The 20,882-nt window shown below is 52.7% G+C and overlaps 1 protein-coding gene across 3 annotated transcripts; it reads left to right on the top strand.

Annotated features, from left to right (window-relative positions):
* Positions 1–1,655: 1,655 nt before the first annotated feature.
* On the top strand, positions 1,656–20,566 carry PGAP3 (post-GPI attachment to proteins phospholipase 3). 3 transcript variants are annotated; one of them, XM_039516513.1, is made up of 8 exons: positions 1,746–1,938; positions 4,230–4,327; positions 6,019–6,171; positions 12,728–12,790; positions 13,753–13,814; positions 15,301–15,437; positions 17,082–17,286; positions 18,736–20,566. In XM_039516513.1, exons 1-8 carry the CDS (start codon positions 1,746–1,748, stop codon positions 18,797–18,799), a joined length of 975 nt encoding a protein of 324 aa, XP_039372447.1. In that variant the 3' UTR covers positions 18,800–20,566. The 3 variants fall into 3 exon arrangements, with proteins under 3 accessions (XP_039372449.1, XP_039372447.1, XP_039372450.1); XM_039516516.1 differs by lacking the exon at positions 1,746–1,938 and adding an exon at positions 2,450–2,481 and having other exon boundaries at positions 18,736–18,799; XM_039516515.1 differs by lacking the exon at positions 15,301–15,437 and having other exon boundaries at positions 1,656–1,938.
* The last annotated feature ends 316 nt before the right edge of the window (positions 20,567–20,882 follow it).

The raw sequence follows: 20,882 nt of genomic DNA, 5'->3' as shown, positions 1-20,882 counted from the left end.
GAAGAAAGAAGAGGTCTCAGGGGACCTTGTCACATTACAAGGATGGTTACAACATATTTGCATCTTGGAGTGTAGATAGGGCCAAGCGGGCTGACAGCTGTACCCTGATTCAGGGACACAGTTTACAAACAGTGTGATCTCATCTACTCCGCAAGATAGAACTAAGTTAGGCGAGCGCTGTCCTGGAACTATTGGACAGTGAGAGAGTGGCTTTGTTTTGAAGGGGTCTTGGGGGATAGGGTGGAGGAACTGGAGTTCCTTTTGGCCTGGATATTTCCAAATCAAACCCTCTGCCAATTTAGCATTAAGGCATTACCTTTTGTGGGTCTTGTTTACACACAGATTTGCACGTGTTTAACTGAGCTCTTGTCTGTATGAGAAAGTTGCTGATGTTTTAACTGAAGGTGTGATTTAAAACTGATTTAACTAAACTGGTGCAAAAGGCCACGTGGGTGCGATGGCTTTGCTTTAAACCAGGTTTTGGTTTGGCTGATGTTGATTAGGAATCAGTTTAAGATGCATGAAAATAAACTACTCTTTAAACCAAAATGTGTCCACACAGGCTTTGCACTTGTCTAAGTAAATCAGTTAAAAAAACCTATTTAAGTTAAACCAGTGTAATGTGTGTGTAGACAAGGCCTTGGTTTGGGGAAATTTGTTTCCTCATCCTACCTTCATTCCCTACTTTTGTCCCCTGCTCTAGCATTAGACAATAGCAGTTTCACTCTCTGATGTGCTGGGCCTGTCCGTCTTGGAGGGGGAAACGGGCAGGACCAGGATAGGACTCTGCACCTGTACTGAACACAGACCTGCCTGTGTGTTTGTGATCATGTTACCATCTAGCAGTTGCAGCCAAGAGGATACAAACCCTGTTACTGCAAACAGAAGAAGGTCTCCCAGGTTGCAGCTGCTGACTGTTATGGTATTAGGGCTTTAGGAAGGCACCATAGGGAATGGCTTAGAAATTGCAAACCAGAAGCAGGCCACTGAAATCTAGGGGCCTTGCTCTTGTGTGTGCGCAGACTGTCGAGCTCTGACAGGACTGGGGTCTAGTAGTTAGAGCAGGGGAGTTTGGAGAGCAGGATTATGGGAACCAATATCCAATCCCAGGATTCCAGATTCCCCTGCTCTAACCACTAGACAACATTCCCTTCAGAGCTCAACTACCTCAGTGGAAACCTGGGGATTGGATATTCATTCCCATAAGCCTCTCAACCTGGAGAGACAGACACCATTTCCCATTATCCTCTCTTCTCCGGGTGTGGGTGGGATGCTTTCCCATGAACCTCAGTGTCTGTGTACCTGATCCTCTCTGCCCTGCGGGGTGGAGGAACAGACACTTTCCCATGAGCCTCTCTGCCCTGGGAGGATAAGACATTATTTCCCATGATCCTCTCTGCCCTGTTGGGCTGTCAGGCACTATTTCCCATGATCCCCTCTGCCCTGTTGGGCTGTCAGTAACTATTTCCCATGATCCTCTCTGCCCTGGGAGTAGACATTATTTCCCATGATCCTCTCTGCCCTGTTGGGCTGTCAGTAACTATTTCCCATGATCCTCTCTGCCCTGGGAGTAGACACTATTTCCCATGATCCCCTCTGTCCGGGTGGGGGTTGGCCAGATATTTTTTCCCATGAGTCCCTTCGCCCGCAGCGAGGAACGTTTGTGCGCGGCCCGTGTTTCCGGGGGGAAGCGGCCCCTTCCGGTGCGGCCGGAAGCGGTAGTCCCATGGTCCGGCGGCGGCGGGATGGCGGCGAAAGGGGCCGCGCTGCTGCTGCTGCTGCTCGGGGCGGCAGCGGCGCCGGGCCCGGTGCGGGGCTCGCAGGGGGATCGGGAGCCAGTGTATCGGGACTGCCTGGCCCAGTGCGAGCGGCGCAACTGCTCGGGGGCCGGCCTGCGGCACTTCCGCTCCCGGCAGCCGCTCTACATGAGCCTGACAGGTACCGCCGGCCGAGCCCCGCCCCCTCGGGGTCCTGGCCACGCCCACTCCGCTTGGAGCCCCTCCCCTTTCGGCGGGCACCCGGCCCCAGGCGCCTCTTACTGGCCTGGCAGCAGCAGCCCCTCTCCTGGCTCCATTGCTGATGCCCCCCCAATGCTGTGCCCCCCCCCCCCCGGCTCCTTGTCCTCACCCCCTAGTCCCCAGCACGTGCCTGCCCTGGCGTTCCCAGACCCCCGCCTGTAGGGCACCCCCCCCCCGAGCCACAAAACTCCTGCCATCAGCATCCTCGGCAAAACCCCCCCCCACCACCACCACCACCAGTTCTCCCAGAGCCCAGGTCTCTCCCTTCCCTGCCTGGAACCTGGTTCCCTCAAACCTCGTGATAAGTCACTCGAAAGGGAACAGGTTCTGGGCATCCTGACAGAGGTGAAACCGGGACACGTCCAGGCTGACAGTGCAGCCAGTGAGCCAAGGTGGGTGAGGTCCTATCTCTGATTGGACTGACGTCCGTGCTTCCGTCGAGCGCTTTTCAGATCTAGGAAAGGTAATCTGAGTGTTGCCGCTAAATACGAGGTGGAGCAGGTTGCTTTGCATACGGAGTGAGCATGTAAGAGACCTTTCAAGGTGAAGAGGGCAGTCAACACCTCTGCGGTAGTAGGACAAAGGAGGGTTAGTGGGTTATAGATTATTGTAATGAGCCGTACATCCAGGGTCTTTATTAAGTCCATGATACAAAATTTTGAATTTAAGGTCCCAGGCTTGTCTAGAATTTAAGTGAGAGAAGTAAACTGATCCTGAGGCTGTTCAGAGGAACCAGTTTTTCCCTGTGGGTCTCCTTGCTATGTTTTTGATCCTGTGGGTGGGTTCAGTTGCTTAGGGTATGTCTACACTACCTGCCAGATCAGCGGGTAGTGATTGATCTACTGAGGATCAATTTATCGCGTCTACACTAGATGCGATAAAATCGATCCCCGATCACTCTGCTGTTGACTCCGGAACTCCACCGCGCGCGAGAGGCGGAAGCGGAGTCAACGGGGGAGCGGCAGCGGTCGACTCGCTGCCATCCTCACGGCCAGGTAAATCGACCTAAGATACGCCGACGTAGCTGAAGTTGCGTATCTTAGGTCAACTCTTCCCTCCCCCCACCCCCCCAGTGTAGACCTAGCCTCTGTTACACCAGATGCCTTGGAGGTGCAGCGGTCATGAGAATGATAGATAACATGAGAGAGAGAGCGCACAAGTAGCAGAAGTGAATCAGCACCAACCTTTAACACAAACTGGATCACCCAGGGGAGAGGAAAGATTTTATGGAACTGATGGGACCATCTAAATCCATTCGATAGCAGTAGTAAAAGTTGTAACCCTCTGGCTGCTCCGTTGATGAGTGGTAGGGTGGTTCTCAGCACAGTTCTAGTGGGCGGGTGTCCACATCACACAACCCACCTCCCTGTTTGGCCTGCTTGTTGATAATCTTAGCAGGTGTACTGAGGACTAAATGGGCTGCAGAAACCTTTCCTCTAGAGGTGTCGCTTCCTGTTCAGACTGAGGTATGTGGGCATAGGGTCTTGCAGTGCTGCTGCCTGCACTGTACCTGCTCTGGGCATGCCTACACAGCAAAGAAAAACCCTTGGCTGGTCCGTGCCAGCCAACTTGGGCTTGTGGGGCTCAGGCTGTGGGGCTGTTTCATTGCTGTATAGACTTCTGGGCTCCAGGACCCTGCGAGGGTCCCAGAGTTCAAGCTCCTGCCCAAGCCCAGAAATCTACACTGCAGTGAAACAGCCCCACAGCCCGAGCCCTGCAAACTTGTGTCGGCAGGCACAGGCCAGCCCTGGGTTTTTCTTTGCTGAGTAGATGTGTCCTCTGAACCAGTAGAAGGGCCTCAGAATTCGGAACAGTCACCTTTGCCTGTTGGAGATCATATTCTCAGGTTCCTTGTTTATCTGTGACGGTAACTTACTGCAAATGCACAAGAATAGCAGTCAGAAAACGCCACCTAGTGCCAGTGCCTTCAGAACTTAAGTCAGTCAGTTGATTTCCTTGTACCTTAGCTTATTACATATGCAAAGCAGGAGGTATGAAAGGGGATGTTGACACTACCAAAGGGATAGTCAGATCAACTCCTGCAATAGGCACCTGGGTGTTGAGCTACATTCCGCAGAGACCTTTCTGTCCCATCCTCCTCCTCCGTCTGCTGGGGATGTGAGCAGCCTGAACTGCTAAAATAAACTCGACATGACATTGTCACCACCTCCGAATAAGTGGCTCCGTCTCTCCTCTTTGTGTCTCTTTCAGGCTGGACCTGCAGAGATGACTGTAAATATGAGTGCATGTGGCTTACAGTGGGGCTTTATGTCCAGGAAGGTTACAGAGTGCCTCAGTTCCATGGCAAGGTGAGCTGTCATTTGGCACAGAGCCATTTGGCCCCAGATCAGAACTCCTGTGACCTGTGCTGCAGCCATGGGAATGCCTCTATCTTTGCCTGGTTTGGCAAACTACCAGCTGTTGGTTCTTGGATCAACCTTGTGGCAAGAGAGAGTCCTGTAATTTCAGGGAACTGCTTGTGCCCTGCCTATGGGCACTTGGTTCCAGTTCACCACCCGACCTGTGCCATGAAGTCCTTTGCTTCATAGAAAAGGATGACTTGGTTGGTACCATTAGCAACCTGCCAGTGCAGGGGGAAGGTGACTTGTTATTTAGAAACTATTCATCTCCTGCAAGTTCTTTTGTCCGTGTTTCTCACCCCTTGATCTCTGCATGAGAAACAGGATCTTTTTTTGTGCAGGTGATTGGTACCTAGTGCTGTGGAAAGTAAGGATGGGCTGTGGTTAAACCTGGGAGTCAGCAGACCTAGATTTGACTTTGGGGTTTTCAAAAGTACCATCTAGTTTAGGCTCTTCTGTTTTTTAAGTGCCCGCCTTAAGATGCCCAGGTCCTGTTTTTCAGCAGTGCTGGATGCCTGCAGCTCCCATTGACTTCAGTTGAAGTGCTGGGCACGCTGCTTCCTCTGAAAATCAGACCTGCAGTGCCTTGGTCTGAACCCCTCATGGGAGAGCTGTGTAAAAAGTAAAAATAAGAGTGGGGGAATAATATGAACGTGCAGGGGGGTTACCGTGGCTAAATTCATTAATGTTTGCCAATCTCTCTGAGAACCTGGCGTAGAAGGTGAGAGGAAAGGCAGAGTATTCTGAATTATTTATTGTTTTCATATGTGCTTGAAGGCTCCCACTGAGAAGCCTACTGGGAGCATCCAGCACACACATTTTTTTATGAAACTTCTAAACAAAGAAAAATCCTTTCCATCCTCATTTAAAATCTGCCGGCACTTCTGGGTTCACTAGAGAGGCCCCAAATGCCATTTTTTCTAGCCCATCGCTGATACCAGGAGCCTATCAGGGCTTTCTGGATCCTGTGACCTCTTTGAATGGTGCATCGCTACTGATCCCAGGGGAGCCTGGCATCTTCAGAGAGGCTCAAAAGAATTTTAAACAAGATCATTTAACCCCCCCGTTCCACTCCTGTTTCTGTGCCAAATGCCCCTGATAACCCGGTGAGTGGAAGAGCCTTAAGCATGCGTGTCTGGGCTTGACTTAGCTCTGATTTCAGCATTGATCCTGTTTCCATTAGGCATCCTGAGGAATGTATAGAGAGACAGGTTTGGCTTGTGGTTCAGGCACTTGGAACGGGGCTTAATTCTTGGCTCTGCCACAGACTGTCCTGTATGACCTTGGGCAAGTTGGTCTCTGTTAGGGATGTAAAATGTTAATGGTAAGTGTTAGTCTTACCAGTTAATCCCCAGGCTGGCTGGCCGGCCTCAGCAGCCCCAAGCCGGCCAGCCCCAGCAGCTAGAAAGAGGAAGATGAAAGTTACTATGAAAGCAGGTGAGATTTAAAACATAGCTCAGACTTGTTCCTAGAACAGAGTGTTTGAAATTTTTTTCACCTGGAGCTCCAGTCTGGCGGTTCCAGCAGGGTAGAAGGTTTAACTCCTGACACCTCCAGCTGGCAGGGAAAAATGGGAAGCGTGAATTCGCCTTGTTAACTGTGTCCCTCTTTTCCCTTCCCCTTCTACTTTTATTTTTTAGTGGCCCTTTTCCCGCTTCCTGTTCTTCCAGGAACCTGCATCTGCCTTTGCTTCTTTCCTTAACGGACTTGCCAACTTTGTGATGTTGACTAGATACAAAGCATCCGTCCCGCCTTCATCTCCCATGTACCACACCTGTATCGCCTTTGCCTGGGTAGGTAGTTTGGAAACTTCTGTGGCGTGTTCCCTCTCCTCCTTCCTTTCATTCCTCCTCCCCAACCCCTTTATAGAACTTCCTGTTTTGTTCTGTTTTTAATAGTGACTGTTTATAATAACTTTCATTTAGATAGCGCTTTGCATCCCCAGCCATTTGCAGAAGGGCTTGCTAAAATGCAGCCACCTCTGGAGTGGCGTGCAGGAACTGTTTGAAAGCACAAGGGGTATCAGATCTGTTGAAACTGAGGAGGTACTTGAGGGAGGAAGAATACAATAGCCCCAGGAGGAGTTTCTCCCTGAAAATGAAAGACACTTGGGTAACTTGCGGCTTTCACTTTGAACGGCTTAGATTTTTTTTTAGGAAGCACATCCCTGCTAAGTGATGGCAGAGATTTCACACACATTGCTCTTGATCCTGAAATTGACACCATGCAAGTAGCCTGGCCAGGCACTGGGCAAAGGCCCATCCATGTCTTGTCCTGGCCTGTCCTGTCCTGTGCCCGGCTGCCCAAGCCGTTTCTGTGATTCTGGAGACAGGGACCAGATTTTGGCCCTCACTTGTAAATACTGGGTGTAACAATTTGTGTCCAAGGAGGAGAGAATCTGGAGAACGAATGAACTCGTGTCTGGAATCCCACTTCAAGGGTCTTCTAGAAGCAGGTTTGCTGGATAGAGCTCGGCTCTAGCCACATTTAGTGCCTAGAGAATTAGAAATGAATCGTGACTTATCTCTGTGTCTCCCAGTGTGCTGACCACAACCCCAGTTCTCATGGAGCCTGACCGGGGTCTCAGCTGTAAACAGAAATCCTCCACAGCCCTGTTATTCATTTATCCCCAGGGACTAAATGGGAACTTGTGACAGAGAGATTTAGACCCTGTTCATGGCATTGAAAATATAATTTCCTCAGCTTTGGGCTAAGGGATGTGAGTGGCCGTTGTGCCTGGATTGGTGAATGTTTGCGCTGATTTTTGCCGGGCTGCACATGGTGGTTACGTCCATCTCTGCAGTGCAAGACTGCGGACTGCTCAGAGTCTGAGGCATCCTGAGGGACCATTCAATCGTCTGACCTCTAACGCACACCATAGAATCTGAGCCCGATTACTTGTGTTTGGCTACAGCATCTCTTCCAAACGAGCGTCCAGGCTTGATTTGAAGCTAGTTAGTTCTAATGGTTAATAATACGCACTGCTTTAAAAAAGAAAAGAGAGATAAATTGTCCTTTATTATGGGGTCCTATTATGAGGTCATCCAAGATGGCAACAAACCTGCTTCATTCGAAATTCAAAGCTTTTTAAAAAGGTGAATTGGTGGATTAGCAAAAATAATTCCTGCACAATAGCTTGCCTACTTCTAGGACAGTGAAAGCAGTGTGCAAACTACATACGTGCAGTGAGGACAGATAGATGGGGGAGTACACTACTCAGGTTTCCTTTAGATACAAGGAAACGTGACCTTGCACCTTGCCCAAAGGGGATTATAAATTCCCCTTGTGTATTGTTCCCAACCGCACATTATGGGGCTCTTGAGTTAGCAATGAATAGTGCTGTGTGTGCGTGGAAGAGAACAGACCCTCCGCTGTCACTGTGTGGGGCTGTGAATTGCCATTTTAATGCAACAGATTAACTTGACTCATTCTGTATTGCTGAGTTCCTTGGGTTGCAGCCTCCTAGACTTGCTGCAGGTGCTGTACTGTGTGGTGCTGGATTATCTGGCAGCTCTGTGGCAGCCGAGTACAGCAGTGCGCCTTCTCCCCCAGGGCCTGTAAGAGTGCTGCTTAGTATTCTGGGTTCTGTTGGAAAATTGCTCTATTTTAATCCAGCCAGGCCAATGAATCGAGTTACTCTGGTTTACGCCTGCTGCTGAGAGCAGGATTTGCCTCTTTTTGTCTGTTGCAAGGTGACTACGCGTCACTGCTCCAGCTTTCAGCACCATGCTATTTGATAGTATCAATTTTTGACTGATTAAACCGTGTTTGCTTCCTGGGTTTATTAATTTAGCCTTTGGCTTGGTTTTCCTTCCTCCTTGAAATGCGATTTATTTCTTACAGCTCCACGGAGGGTTTTTTCCCCTTTGTTCTTATTCTTCCGTTACCCAGCTGTCATCTACGCCTTAAACATTTCGTCTTCCTTTAACTGCCTTGTTTGGCTCCTTCACAGTGTCCCTATTGACTTTCTTTTGTGAGTTTGCTAGAACTTGGTAGAAGGACCTTTGCCCAGATGGTCCCTGGTAGCCAGGGCTCTGTCACTGAGCTTACGGTTGGAACTTCACAGGTGCATAGAACTTACCCTGGTCCATTAAATCAGGATTCTGCCTCCAGCCGACGCCAACACCTGATGCTTCAGAAGTAGGTGGAAAATGCTCCTGGCTAACCGTGCCCAGTTGCATGTGGTGGGGAGTTTTCTTCCTGACCCTGTGGTTGTCAGTCTGTTCCCTGAAGCATGAGATTTGATTTACTCTTAGTGCATCATTACAGATGATATCGATCATACAGTTATCCAGCCCTCGTCTTGGCCTTTTAAACCTTGTAACAGTGCTTGTGTTGTCTGGCCCTATGCCTGTGCTTTAGGGAACTGGTCTTATGAGATGCTGAGTATTGTCAGCTCCCTGGGACTTCAGTACAAGAGCAGGCCCTAGGTGCAGGGTTGGCTGGTATCTGTGTAGAACAGGCTTGTGTTCAACAGTGTTTTGTGACTGTTGTGATTCCACTGCTGGATACAGGGAAGGATTCTCCCATAGGCTTTGTCGGCACTGGGAGTTGGAATGCTGCTAACTATACAATCTGAAACGTGAAGGCCCAAGTTCTTAAAAGTATCCAGAGTTCTCCTCTCGGCCTGACTCCTAGGGGGCCTGCCGCCCAGTGCAACTCTCAGCCCAGAGCAGGGCACGCAGTGCATGGGGAGAGCTGGGTGCCTCAGGAAAGGATTTTTTCAGCCGCTGGCTAGCTGGGTGGGGAGTTGCGTAAGCTAGCTGAGGAGAGGGACTTAGGCACTGAAGGGGCTGGCTTGGTGCACACAGTCTGAGAGAAGTGCCTTCGTCTGCCCAGGATCCTCAGCTGTGAACCCTCTCCTGGAGGTAAGGGCTGACCTGGCTTAGGTGCCTAAGTCATGTGTGCCCTAGCAGCCAAATCCCTGTCTCTTTGTTTCCTGTTTCACTGGACACTTCTTCTCACTCTTGCTCTGCATTACCCTGTACCCCGACTGTCTCATGTGGATGCTCTGCAGCCTCTCCACCGATTGGATGGCTGCCTCCAGCCCTCCTGATGTCGGGGGGCAGGTAACAGGTGTTAGGTGTGCTGGGAGCATGCCTGCAGGACCAGGCTCTGCTGGCGAAATTGGAGTTCCTGCTTCTGGGCTTCGGCTTGAACTAGGGCTCTGAGCAGCTGTCGGGCAAGGTCAGTGCTTTGCAAATGCCGACGCTGGAAATGTAGGTGCCTAGGCAGCTGTGGAGCGGCCGTTTTGAAAATGTCAGTGGCACCTAAAATGGTGGATGTAGGCGGCCGTGTGCCTCTTTAGGTGCCCGGGTACCTTCTAAGGATCTGAGCCCAAGTGTGGACAAGGACTGTTGTGTGCTTAAGTCACAATGAGACTTGATGTGGGGTGGCAGTTTATCCTACACCTGCCTCTGCAGGACACATGGACCATGGGTCTGACCCACTCTTGGCAGTTGAATGTGTTTAACATTGTGTGGGCTGGCTGGGGTTAATCCCAGTGTCCTATCAAGTTAACGACCGGCTGACATGCTGTTAAACACCACAGCATTCGCTGGAGACCAGGACTAAGCCGTGTTTGATACGGGGTGGTTAACGCATGTTCTAACACTGGGTAGCTTTCCAAGTGCAGCCCATCTCTTCGTGCAGTGTTGCCATGGGAGGTGCAGCGAAGTCATATGGGGTGGAGATGGCAGCTGATCCAGGAGTAGCATTGTGGGAAGTTGTTCTACAGCGTCTTAGCAGAGCCTACAAAGAGGCATGTATGGGAGCGCCACCAAAATTTGACAACCTTTGGATCTGCTTATCAAAGCACCTGCAATTATGGTTCTAGGACAGGCGAGGCACCGTTAATAGTGAGCAAAGGCTGTTCATTTGTCTCCAGAGCAGATGAGGGCAAACTTTGTGGCCCGAGGGCCACAGTGGGGAATAGAAATTGTATGGTGGGCCATGAATGCTCACAAAATTGGGGGTGAAGGCTCTGGGGTGGGGCTGGGGATGAGGAGTTTGTGGTGTAGGAGGGTGCTCTGGGCTGGGACCGAGGGGTTTGGAGGGTGGGAGGGGGATCAGGGCTGGGGCAGGGGTGCGGGAAGAGGTGCAGGTTCCGGCTGGGACTGCGGACTCTGGGGTGGGGCTGGGCATGAGAGGTTTGGGGTGCAGGATGGTGCTCCGGGCTGGGATCGAGGGGTTTGGGGAGGAGGATCAGGGCTGGGGCAGAGGGTTGGGGTGTGGGGAGCGGCTCAGAGGTGCAGGCTCTGAGCGGCACTTACCTGAAGCAGCTCTCAGAAGCAGCGGCATGTCCCTTTTCCGTCTCCTATGTGGAGGTGCGGCCAGGCGGCTCTGCACACTGCCCCATCCGCAGGCACCACCTCTGCAGCTCCCATTGGAGCGCCGGAGGGGGCCATTGGAGCGCATAGGAGCTGGAGCGGGGCCATGCTGCGGCTTCCGGGAGCCACATGGTGCAGCCCCCAACCCTGCGCCCTGGCTAGAGCACCAGAGTGGGTCCATGCTGTGGAAACCGCGTGGTGCGGCCCCCAACCAGAGCGCCAGAGCAGCCCCTGAACCAGCACCCCGGACGGAGCGGGACCCAGCTGTGCCACATGGTCCAGCTCCCGACCCAGCGCCCTGGCCAGAGTGTGGCCGGGCCAGGTGATCTGGCCCCCAGCCCCACCCCCCAGTAGGACCTAGCGGGCCGGCTTAAAACAGCTCGCAGGCCGTAGTTTGCCCACCCCTGCTCCAGAGCATTTAAACAGCTGATCCCAAAAATGTGCACAGCCCCATTAGCTGCTGCCAGTCCTTGCTACATGCTTCTTCAAATCCAGTTTTCGTGGACTCTTGATAATGAGATTGACGGGCTGTTTAGTGGAAACGTGATTCAAACGAACAATTGGCACTTAGCGGTAGTCACTTAATCCTCTCCCATCCACCCCATGCCTTGGCTAACGAGATGATGAAGCATAAAGGGAAATCGGAGTCTTGCTTCTCTTTGCAATACACTGGGCCGTATCCCTCCCTTAGCTAACTCCGAAACCCACACCCCTCCCTGGGCATCAGAGCCCGAGCTTCAGCCCAGGGACTCTAACCTTTGCTTGGATTGTTTCTTTGTGCTTAGTCAGCTTCTGGTTTCTTTAGTTCTGCACGATGATTGATTTCACTCTGGCAATTGAAGCTCCTACCTGTGTCACTTAGGAGCATCTTCTTAATCTAGTAATCGGAGACACCTCTGGGCTCTGCTTCCTCTGTTCTAGATCACTTTATGTAGATTGTTTTCCACCACATCCCCACCCGGCAAGGCTGAGCTGCTTCAGGTTTATCCTTAATAAAATAAGAAAAGCTGGTCAGGGTCCCCCTTTTTGAATCTTCACTGTGGCTTGTGGGCTGATACTTTTGGAAGAGCAGAGGGCATTATTTCGGTGTGGGCCCTATGAACATCTCAGGTATGTAGCCCAAAGCTGTTGATTTAATGATCTTATAACCCTGTTTGAAAGAGCTCAGTTGCTTGCAGGGATTAAAGAGTTGCAGGGGAGAGAGAGAGACTGGAAAAAACAGGTGTTAATTGTGCATCAGGAGGCGTGGAACTCTTATATAAGATAGCAGGCACCGTGCTGGAGGTACAATGTGTTTTCACCTAAGGATTGCAAAGCTTTCTCCAGGCATTTAATTAAGCTCACAAAATCCCTGAGAAGCAGGTATTATTTTTGCCAGTTTAGCTGTATAAACAGAATTGCAATAAATGTCATCTAGGAGCTATGCCTCAGTTCTGTTTTATTTTTAAATAGATACACTGCAGCAGAAAGAAAAAAATGTAAACGGTGAAAACCTCAAAACCATGTAGAAACGAGCTTTAAAGAAAGTAAAAGAAATTCTTCTAAGTGCTCTTGTAGGTTTTACCAAGAGGTCAGGAGAACAGGGCCCTCGTCCTACCACGAGGCATGGGCTTGACGCAGGAATTACTGGATGAAGTTCTATGGCCTGTGATACTGCAGCTCAGACTAGATGAGTGTAATGGTCCCTTCTGGCCGGACAGCGCTAGGATCTTTGGCAACGGCTGGCGATAGACTGGAGGTCAGGTTAGGCCCTCAGTTCCTTCTGTGCAGTTCTGTTGGTGTCCGTGGTGTTGCAGGGTGCACATGAGAACAGACGTCGACCCATCTATTAAATGTCCTTTCTGGTTCAATGGTGCCTTCACTTATTAAACATTAAAGGGCTTGTAAAAAGTCTGCCCCCAAGTTGTCCTTTTGTGCGCGCTCTCGACTGAATCCCATCTCTTGTGTTTCTCTTAGACCGTCAGCTCTCTCAGGCGCGGGACTGTCTCATACAGAACATCTAACTGTCTGCCTCTCTTAGGTTTCATTAAATGCCTGGTTCTGGTCTACACTCTTCCATACAAGGGAGACTGATGTAACCGAGGTGAGTGTTACCCTGCTGTGGGAGCTTTGCATGTCTCGGCAGTTGAGGATCTGCTGTCTACCCTTGCTTCTAAACCCCCTGAAATCTACAAGGCAAACCCTGGGTGTGAATGGGGGTGAGGAACACATGGCTATTCTCTAGTTCAGTGTCTGCTGAGACGTGGCTGAGAGAGACCTGCCCTTACCTCCATAATGTTCTAAGATGCCCCTATGCTGCTGGCGTGAAGTTGGGGGGCTGCAGAAAGGGATCTGGTGAATCTGTCTGACCTGAAAAATGGGTCTGTTTAACGAATCTGTGCAGCCTCCAAGAGGTGTCAGTGCCCTCTGTGATGTGAGATAAACCTACGAAAATGTGACTGACTGTAAAACCACAGACTCCAGTGCTTGTCTCTGACACTTGGACTGTCAGCTGTTTGGGCTGGGGGCTGTCTCTTTGTTCTCTGTTTGTACCGCACCTAGCACAGTGGGGTCCTGGCCAGGAGTGGGGCTGCCAGGTGCTACTGCCGGACAAATACCAGAAACAGGCAGCCCGTTGTAGCATCTGAAAAGACATTGAATTCACACGGAGACTAGCTGGCTGCATTTCTTCTTGTACCCCGTTGTGTCCTGTCTGTCTGGGCCCTGATCCAGTCGATTTGACCAGTACATAGTCTCTCAGCATTACGGCCCATTTATGTTCACTGTGTGCCAAGTCCGAGGAGTGCTCACTCGAGCAAACTGTCAGTGGCTCCTGAGTAAGGATGGAGTTAAGTCCCCTGGAAACTAATCTGATATTGTTGCCTTCCTGTGCACAACATATGTTCTAAAGACTCTTGAAAAGAAATTGTGGGAAGTTCCATTTGTAGAACTCTCAGCCCTTTAAAACCCTGATCTGCCTGACGCTCATCAGTGTCTCTGCTGTCCCTCCTTGGCTCTCTTTGTTGCTCTTCTACCAATGATCTAACCCGGCCTCTTGTCCCACAGAAAATGGATTACTTCTGCGCTTCCACCGTCATCCTGCACTCCATCTACCTGTGCTGTGTCAGGTGAGCTTCCTACGGTCCCTATCTCCCTGAGATGATGGGCGTGTCTCTGGCTTCACAGCTACAGAGTTGGCTGGCAGCCCTGCAGCTAGATAAGCTGGAACCTGGTATTTACTTTCCTCCTCCCCTCTGTGCTATGGGAACCTGACTGTGGCTTTGTTTAGCCAAGGAGCTGGGGAGTGCCACTTCTCACACCGAGGGGAATGCTCTGAACTTCCGATAAGGGACAGCAGCATTGCTGCAGCCTAACATTCAGGAAGTGAAGGCAAGAGACCCATCATAGGATTGTAGGACTGGAAGGGATCTCAAGAGGTCTAGTCCAGTCCCCTGCACTCATGGCTGGGCTAAGGATTATCTGGACCTGGCCAGAGCTGGTGTGTGCCCATGCTAGGGTTAGTCACTTCAGGAACAGAAGTAGCTATCTGTAAGTGCCAGTGAGGTTTGTATTCTGCTAGTGTCCCAGGGCTTGGGGCTTCTTATTGCTGTCTGTCAGCACAGCCCAACGCGTTCAGCTGGAAGCGCTGGCGTACACCAGTGCCTCGCCGTACCTGGCTGTTTCTGGGGCAGGAAGGTGAGCTAGGAGATCCATAGTAGTTAAGAGGCAGAAAGACCTCTGAGTTCACGGACTTCTGCCCTGCAAGGGCAGATCCATCCTCTGCCAGGGGGTTGTGTCAGATACTAAAGAGCTTCTATACTTCCAAGAGCATAAGGCCAGAAGGATCTTTTAGTTCTGCTAGTCTGACCTCCTGTGTGGCACCAGCTGCCCCAGACTGAGCCCAGTTGTGTGCCATAGGGAGAGAAAGGAAGATGCCATCGAGTCCCTGGGGCGGGGGGTGCGTCTTGTTTTATCCCCTTCCTCCGCAGCGTCGAGGATGGCCATGGCTGGAGGTGGGCACTGGGCGGCGGGGTGGGCCAGGGTTCTGAGGTGACCCCGAGCAGTCAGTCTCTCTCTCTCTCTCAGGGCCTTGGCTGGCTGGTTCTTGCTCACATGCTCAGGGTCTATCAGGTCTCCATATGTGGGGCTGGGAAGGAATTTTCTCCCACATAAGATTGGCAGTGACCATGGGGCTTTTTCACCTTCCTCCGCAGCATGTGGGGATGGGTCACTTGCCAGGATTTTCTGGGGTATCTCACTTAATCGTTTCTGTGCCGTTGTGGGGGTGCCCTGGGCACTGGTGCACCTCGGTCCCTCCTGTTCTCTGCCTGCGGCACTCCCCTGGGCTGTGATACTTGGCTCTCGTTAGGTGCTTGGGGTTAGCATGCGGGTGCTGGGAGGAGTTGGTGGCGGGTGCTATACAGGAGGTCAGATGGGATGATCTGATGTCCCTTCCGGCCTTGAAGTCTGGGACTCTCTAGCGGCTGGGAATAGATCAGGTGAGACCTCCTGGACTTGCAGGAGCTGGGGTGAAGCCGCTGGTGTGTCCTGCAGGAGCTGTGTAAGCTGCTGGAGTCTGAGAGCTTCTCTGCATTGTTTCGGTTTCCATTGTAGGACCCTGGGTCTGAAACGTCCAGCCTTTGCTAATGCCTTTGGGGGTTTTCTGATCCTCTTCCTGGCCTGCCATGTCTCGTACCTGACGCTCGTGCGCTTTGATTATGGCTACAACATGGCCGCAAACGTGGCGATCGGTAAGGCCCGGGGGAGGCTGGAAGGTGGGGGCAGGGTGGGCGGGTCGGTTTTTGGTAGTGACTTGGAATGAACATGAGCAATGGGACTGTATATAATTCACACACCGCCACATGCTGCTCAGTGTCACCCCCTGGGCGGGATTTGGGAATCCGCGGTGGTTAGACAGAGTCTGTCTGGCTCTACTTTCTGGCGATGGCGTCTCCTAGCTATTCCACTGCATCTGTGTGCTGAGGAAAGAGGGGCTGATCCAGTCCCTGGGAATTGGTGTTCTCCGTAGCCCAAGGTGGGGTGGCTGTTTGTCTGCTAAAGCTAAGGACTGCAGCTTGTGTGGCTGGGGAAATCACCAGGACAGTCCTGACATGGTGCTAGTCCGACTTCCCCCTTCGAGTTAATGGAAATGCCACTTTCTGAGTAGCCTGGCACCGCCCCAGACCCCTGCCATTGACTTGTGGTGTCAGGCCGGACATTCTCCCCTGGTGCCTCCATTTCTCACGTCCCCAGCTCTCCGTGTTCTCGCGAGTCTCACATTACTCCATGGTTTACTTTGAGCCCCAGCTCCTGGCATCGTGTTTTGTGAGAGTCGGTTTTCATCGTTTTTAACAGGGTAACTTTGCAGCCCTCTTGGCTTCAGAGGCAAGTGTGAAAACATGACCCTGGGTGTGTCGTAAAGGCTCTCAAAGAGGAAGGCAGCCGGAAGGCAGAATGGGCTGTAGATGGCTACGAGAAGCTGACTGTGCAACTGAAGCCTGGGTGCCACATGGGCACCGTGGTGATGCCCCTTCCTCCAGCCACGCTCTGCCTCCTTGCTACGTTGGCAGCAGGGAGGCTGGTGTCCCTATGTCCCTACAGCTCTGTGGTACTGCAGGGTCAGCGTGGTCCTGAGGCAGGGCCCAGAGTGCATTGCAGCACACCGCCGGGGGGCTCTGGACGGTGGGGGCATAGGGACAAATTGAGAGGAGCAAGTGATCAGGACACTGATTGGCCGGCGGCTTGTTAATTCCCCAGAGGGTGACGTGTTCGGGGGAGTGGGGAAGGGTGACTATGGGGAGAAGATCACGGGGTGAAGAGGAAGGGACGTGGCAACGTTAGGCACTGTGGGACGGTTGGCAGTTGTGGCTGGAGGGGAATATAGTCTCCCCCCATCCCAGTGGGATGCATCCTGGATCTGAGAGCTGCCTGCCTCTTGGGCTAGCCGGGGAGAGGGGAGCTAACGTCGTGGCAGAGGCACATTTAAATGACACTCATATCGGCTTGTGAGCCGTGCTGTGGGTGAGTGACGCGAGGGCTGAGTCACTTATAGGGCCCGGTCTCTACAGCCAGGTTCTGTGCCCTTGGGCTGGCAGAGGACAGAAACACCCCCCAAGAGGGTGAGCTCAGCCTTTGGGGGAGGGGAGGCAAGGCAAGGGTGGTCAGGGTGTTGGCCAGCTCTCAATGGAGCCTGATCCTGGCTAGCGAGATTGGTAAGAGGAGCTGAGTTCAGGGTGGGGCTCCAGGAGGTGGGGAGTAACCGTGTGGGTGTGGAGTAGAGGAGGTGACTCCTTCGCTGCCCTTCCGTCTGAGCAGCAAACATCCACCCAGCCCAAAGAGCAAGTCCTGCTTCCTGTGACCGTGAGATCCACCGCCCCGTCCCTCTTGCCTTCCAGGCCTTCTCAACCTCTTCTGGTGGCTGGGCTGGTGCGTCAGGAACCAGCAGCGCCTCCCGTACGTGCGGAAGTGCGTGGTGGTGGTGCTGCTCCTTCAGGGCTTGGCGCTGCTCGAGCTCCTCGACTTCCCGCCCCTCTTCTGGATCTTCGACGCACACGCCATCTGGCACATCAGCACCATTCCTGTCAACGTCCTCTTCTACAGGTCAGCCTCGGGTGCGCGGTCTCTGGGGGGCTGTCTGGGCGACAGAACTGTGCAATGATTCGCCAGGCAATTCCCCGCTTTGAGATCCACTCCCTGGGGTGGCTACCGCAGGAACGCAGACAGCGCAGCAAGAAGCTCTGAAATGTAATCCCCTGTTATGCAGCCACGCTGCCATGTGCTGCAGCTCCAGCCGATCTCACCAGCTTGGCAGGGTGGGTTAGACCAAGCCACGCCTGGAAAGGGGTGCCCTTGACTCGCAAAGTGGGAACTCTCTCTAGCCTTTGGCATCACAGCAACAAGCAGTTTATGGTGAGTTCTTCCCAAATGGGAGCACAGTCCGGACAGGCAGATCTTACGACCCACCAACATTGAGAGCAGGGAGGAAGGGAGATCTCGTGGTTAGGCTGCTGGCCTGGGACTCTGGAGATCACAGCCTCCCTGTTTGATCTTGGGCAAGTCACCTAATGGCTCTGTGCCTCAGTTTCCCTACCTGAACCGGGGGGTAAATGCATTAACGAGTCTGAGATGCTCAGGGACTAGGGACGGTTGGCCATACAAGTACCTAGACAGTGTGCGGGATCCCTCAGCATGAGTGTAATCCTGCCCCATTAGTGTCCCACCAGCCCACATAGCCTAAACCAGGAACCCAGCAGGGAAGCCCCCCGGTGCAGAGCCGCGTGTGTTGGCAGCACAGGAGCCAACGCGGGGCAAGGACTTGGCACCGTTGATGTTTTCAGACGGAGTAAATGTCATGTGAGCTCATTACGGTTAACAAGCTAACAGGGTGTGAGCTGTAGGAACTAATTATGCGAGCGGTGCCCTTTAGAGCACCGCTCGCTGGCGGCCAGGCCTGGCTGCCGCTCCAGACGGGAGCTCACAACTTCACTTCTGCCCAAGGACGCTCGTGCTGGGTAGGCCTGTTTGGGTCGGTGGGGGGGGACGGTGTTATGTCCAGTTATGCAGGAGTCCGTTTTCCCCCCGCCCCATCTCTCCCTCCCCAGGATCTGCATTTGGACATCACCCACCCAGAGTGTGCCTGTCCACCCTATCCCACCCAAAGAGAAGATGCATCCCATTCCCAAAGCTCCCCCCCCCCCCATGCCTTCCTGGTCCCCTGACCCAGCTGCCAGCACCCCCAACCTCCTTGCAACTTCTGATCTATAGCGAACACAAAATGGTGGGTTCAGAGTGCGGCTGCTGGGAAGAGGTGGTGGCCTGGTACAGGTCAGACTGGGTGACCCGGTGTCCCTTCTGCCCTGGCACTGACTCCATATTGCATTGCCTGGATATTTCTGACAAAAAAGACCCTTTTCTTTTGGAATTAGCCTGCACTAGCTGCCACTGCAATGGCTTGGGTTCAAATGGGGCAGTTTCTGGCTAGAACCCCCCTCCGCCCCCACAGGCCACGCCGCCTCCAACTCGCTCACGCTGCTCTCATTATCCTTGCAGTTTCCTCCGTGACGACAGCCTGCACCTCTTGAAGGCGAACTCGGACGTTCTGAAAATAGACTAAAGCTGTCGGGGAGGGGGCCTGCCGTGCCGAGAGGAGCTGTCCCCTCCCTGATGGAAACTGTCACGTGAGACCTTCTGAGCGCCTTTCGCAGCAGCATGCCGGGTCTCAGGCCAGCCGCTCTCGAGAAGCGGTGCTGTTGTGCACTTTCATGGAGTCCCTGTCCAGAACCTGTGGCCATGCTGAGACCTGCTCTCTGCCGCCTTTGACTCCTGGGTGCACCAGAATCCTGGGTAAACGTCACCCTCCACCAGAGCTTAGTTTTGTTTCCTCTTTTTTTTGCCTTCAGAAGTTTTAATTCTAATCCCATGACTCGTTCCATTAGAACATCAACGATCCATCTCGCCCACACGCTCCCCCCCACACACTGTAATTAATGCTCTTCTGTGCTACCGGGCAGCATGGTGCGTTTCCGTTTCCACTGTTATGAAATCTGTTTGATTCTCAGCTTGCTGAGGGATTTCAGGCGAAGTGGGAAATGTTGGTGAACCAACTGGTGACTCGGTAGACTTGGAAGATGTCACGAGCACGTTGTGGGGACATCTGGTCATAAAGCCGTGTGGCCCACAGGACCTCAGACTCTGCAGTCAGCCGCTGCAGAAATGGGTTGTTGTAAATCTGTGTAAATACAACGTACGCTGCTCTGTACCTTGGATTCACTCGTCCTCTGAGAATAGAGCCTGTGGCTCTGCGCCGCAAAACCTTCTTCAGTAGTTGTGGGGAGGTGGATCTCCCAGTTACTGGACACTTGGGGGGAATGTGGAAGCTCTTTGCTGTGCAGAGATGATGATGTTTTTGAAATGGGATTCTCGGTGCAGTGTGAAATGCCAGGCTGACTCGGGCAGTTCAACTCCTATTTTTCCGCTCCTTGACAAACCTGCTCTGATGAATCCTGTGTGCCCTATAGGGGAAAATGCCCCTTTCTTGCAAGGGGAGGGGGTGCTAAGGTCCCCCAAAGATTCCCTAGTCCCTGCATGCCACTTTGTCACCCACATGTTGTGGCTAGTCCACCATCCTTTCTGGCTGCTAAGTGCTGAGAAGGGGCTCCCTGCAGCGCTGAGATGAGGGCTAGAGGAGGGGGGTGACCCCCCCCCCATTATTCCAGTTGCTGAGGGGAGCAGATGAAAAACAGAACAGGACCATTCTGTGCATAATGACATTCCTGGCTTCCCCTTTGCAATTGCATTAGTCAGGGGCCTGCTGTATGTTACAGGATTAAGGCCTTACTGAGTAAAGTGAAAGGCTGAGTGCTCTGGGCTCCGCTGGCAAAAGCAGAGAGACCAGGAATGCGGCAGGAAGCCGAAGGGCTCAGCAAGTGCCTTCCTGATGGCCAAAGGGAGTTAATGAAGTAGATGTTAGCTCGTCGCAGGTGTTATGACTATTGCTGTGTTGCTGTGCCACCACTGGGTGGCGAGCGTTGCCAATCCATTGACATTTCAAACTCCATCTCTCCCTGTCTGAGGTTTACAGCCGGGCTGGTTCGGTTCTCCTGAAAGCTCTCTGGCACCCGTGTGCCCTGTGCCACCCGACAGGCTGGGGAGCCCGTCGGTCTGGGCATCATCCATTGGCTTGGGCGTCCTCCAGCGAATTCATGCCTTGTGTCTGAAAGGGCCCAGCCTGTGTGTGACCCCGTTAGGACCATTCGTGGTTCTGTTAAAGGCTTGGAGTTGTTAGCTCAGCCGTCTACTCTGCATGGGGCTGCAGTGTTTGATTGGGGGAGTGAGTGTGTGTGTGGCTTGTTTTCAAAACTAGATTGACTTCCATTGTTAAGATAATGTCCAGGTGTGTGGTTTTTTTGAGGGGGGGGAGGCAGGGAGCCTGGATTTTGTTCTTGTGGGTGCGGCCCTGAGTAACCTCCATTGCTGGGCTGGGGTGGGCTGCCTGCTCAGCTCACAGATGTGACGAGAGAGAAGCGGGTAATACACAAGCTGTTCCGAGCAAGGGATAGGAGGCCAAGAACTCGCCCAGGGGTCTGAGGTGCAATGAGTCTGGGGAACTTGGTCCCTTCAGCACCGACCCCGCAAAGCGCTTGCTCACCAGTAAGGACCTGAGTGGTTCCAGTGACTTAGCTGGGAATGCCCCAGGC

The sequence above is a fragment of the Mauremys reevesii genome, linkage group 27 (genome assembly GCF_016161935.1).
Source record: "Mauremys reevesii isolate NIE-2019 linkage group 27, ASM1616193v1, whole genome shotgun sequence".
Taxonomy (NCBI): Eukaryota; Metazoa; Chordata; order Testudines; family Geoemydidae; genus Mauremys; species Mauremys reevesii.
Note: the sequence above shows the minus strand (reverse complement) of the source record. Positions and strands in the feature narration are given on the sequence as shown.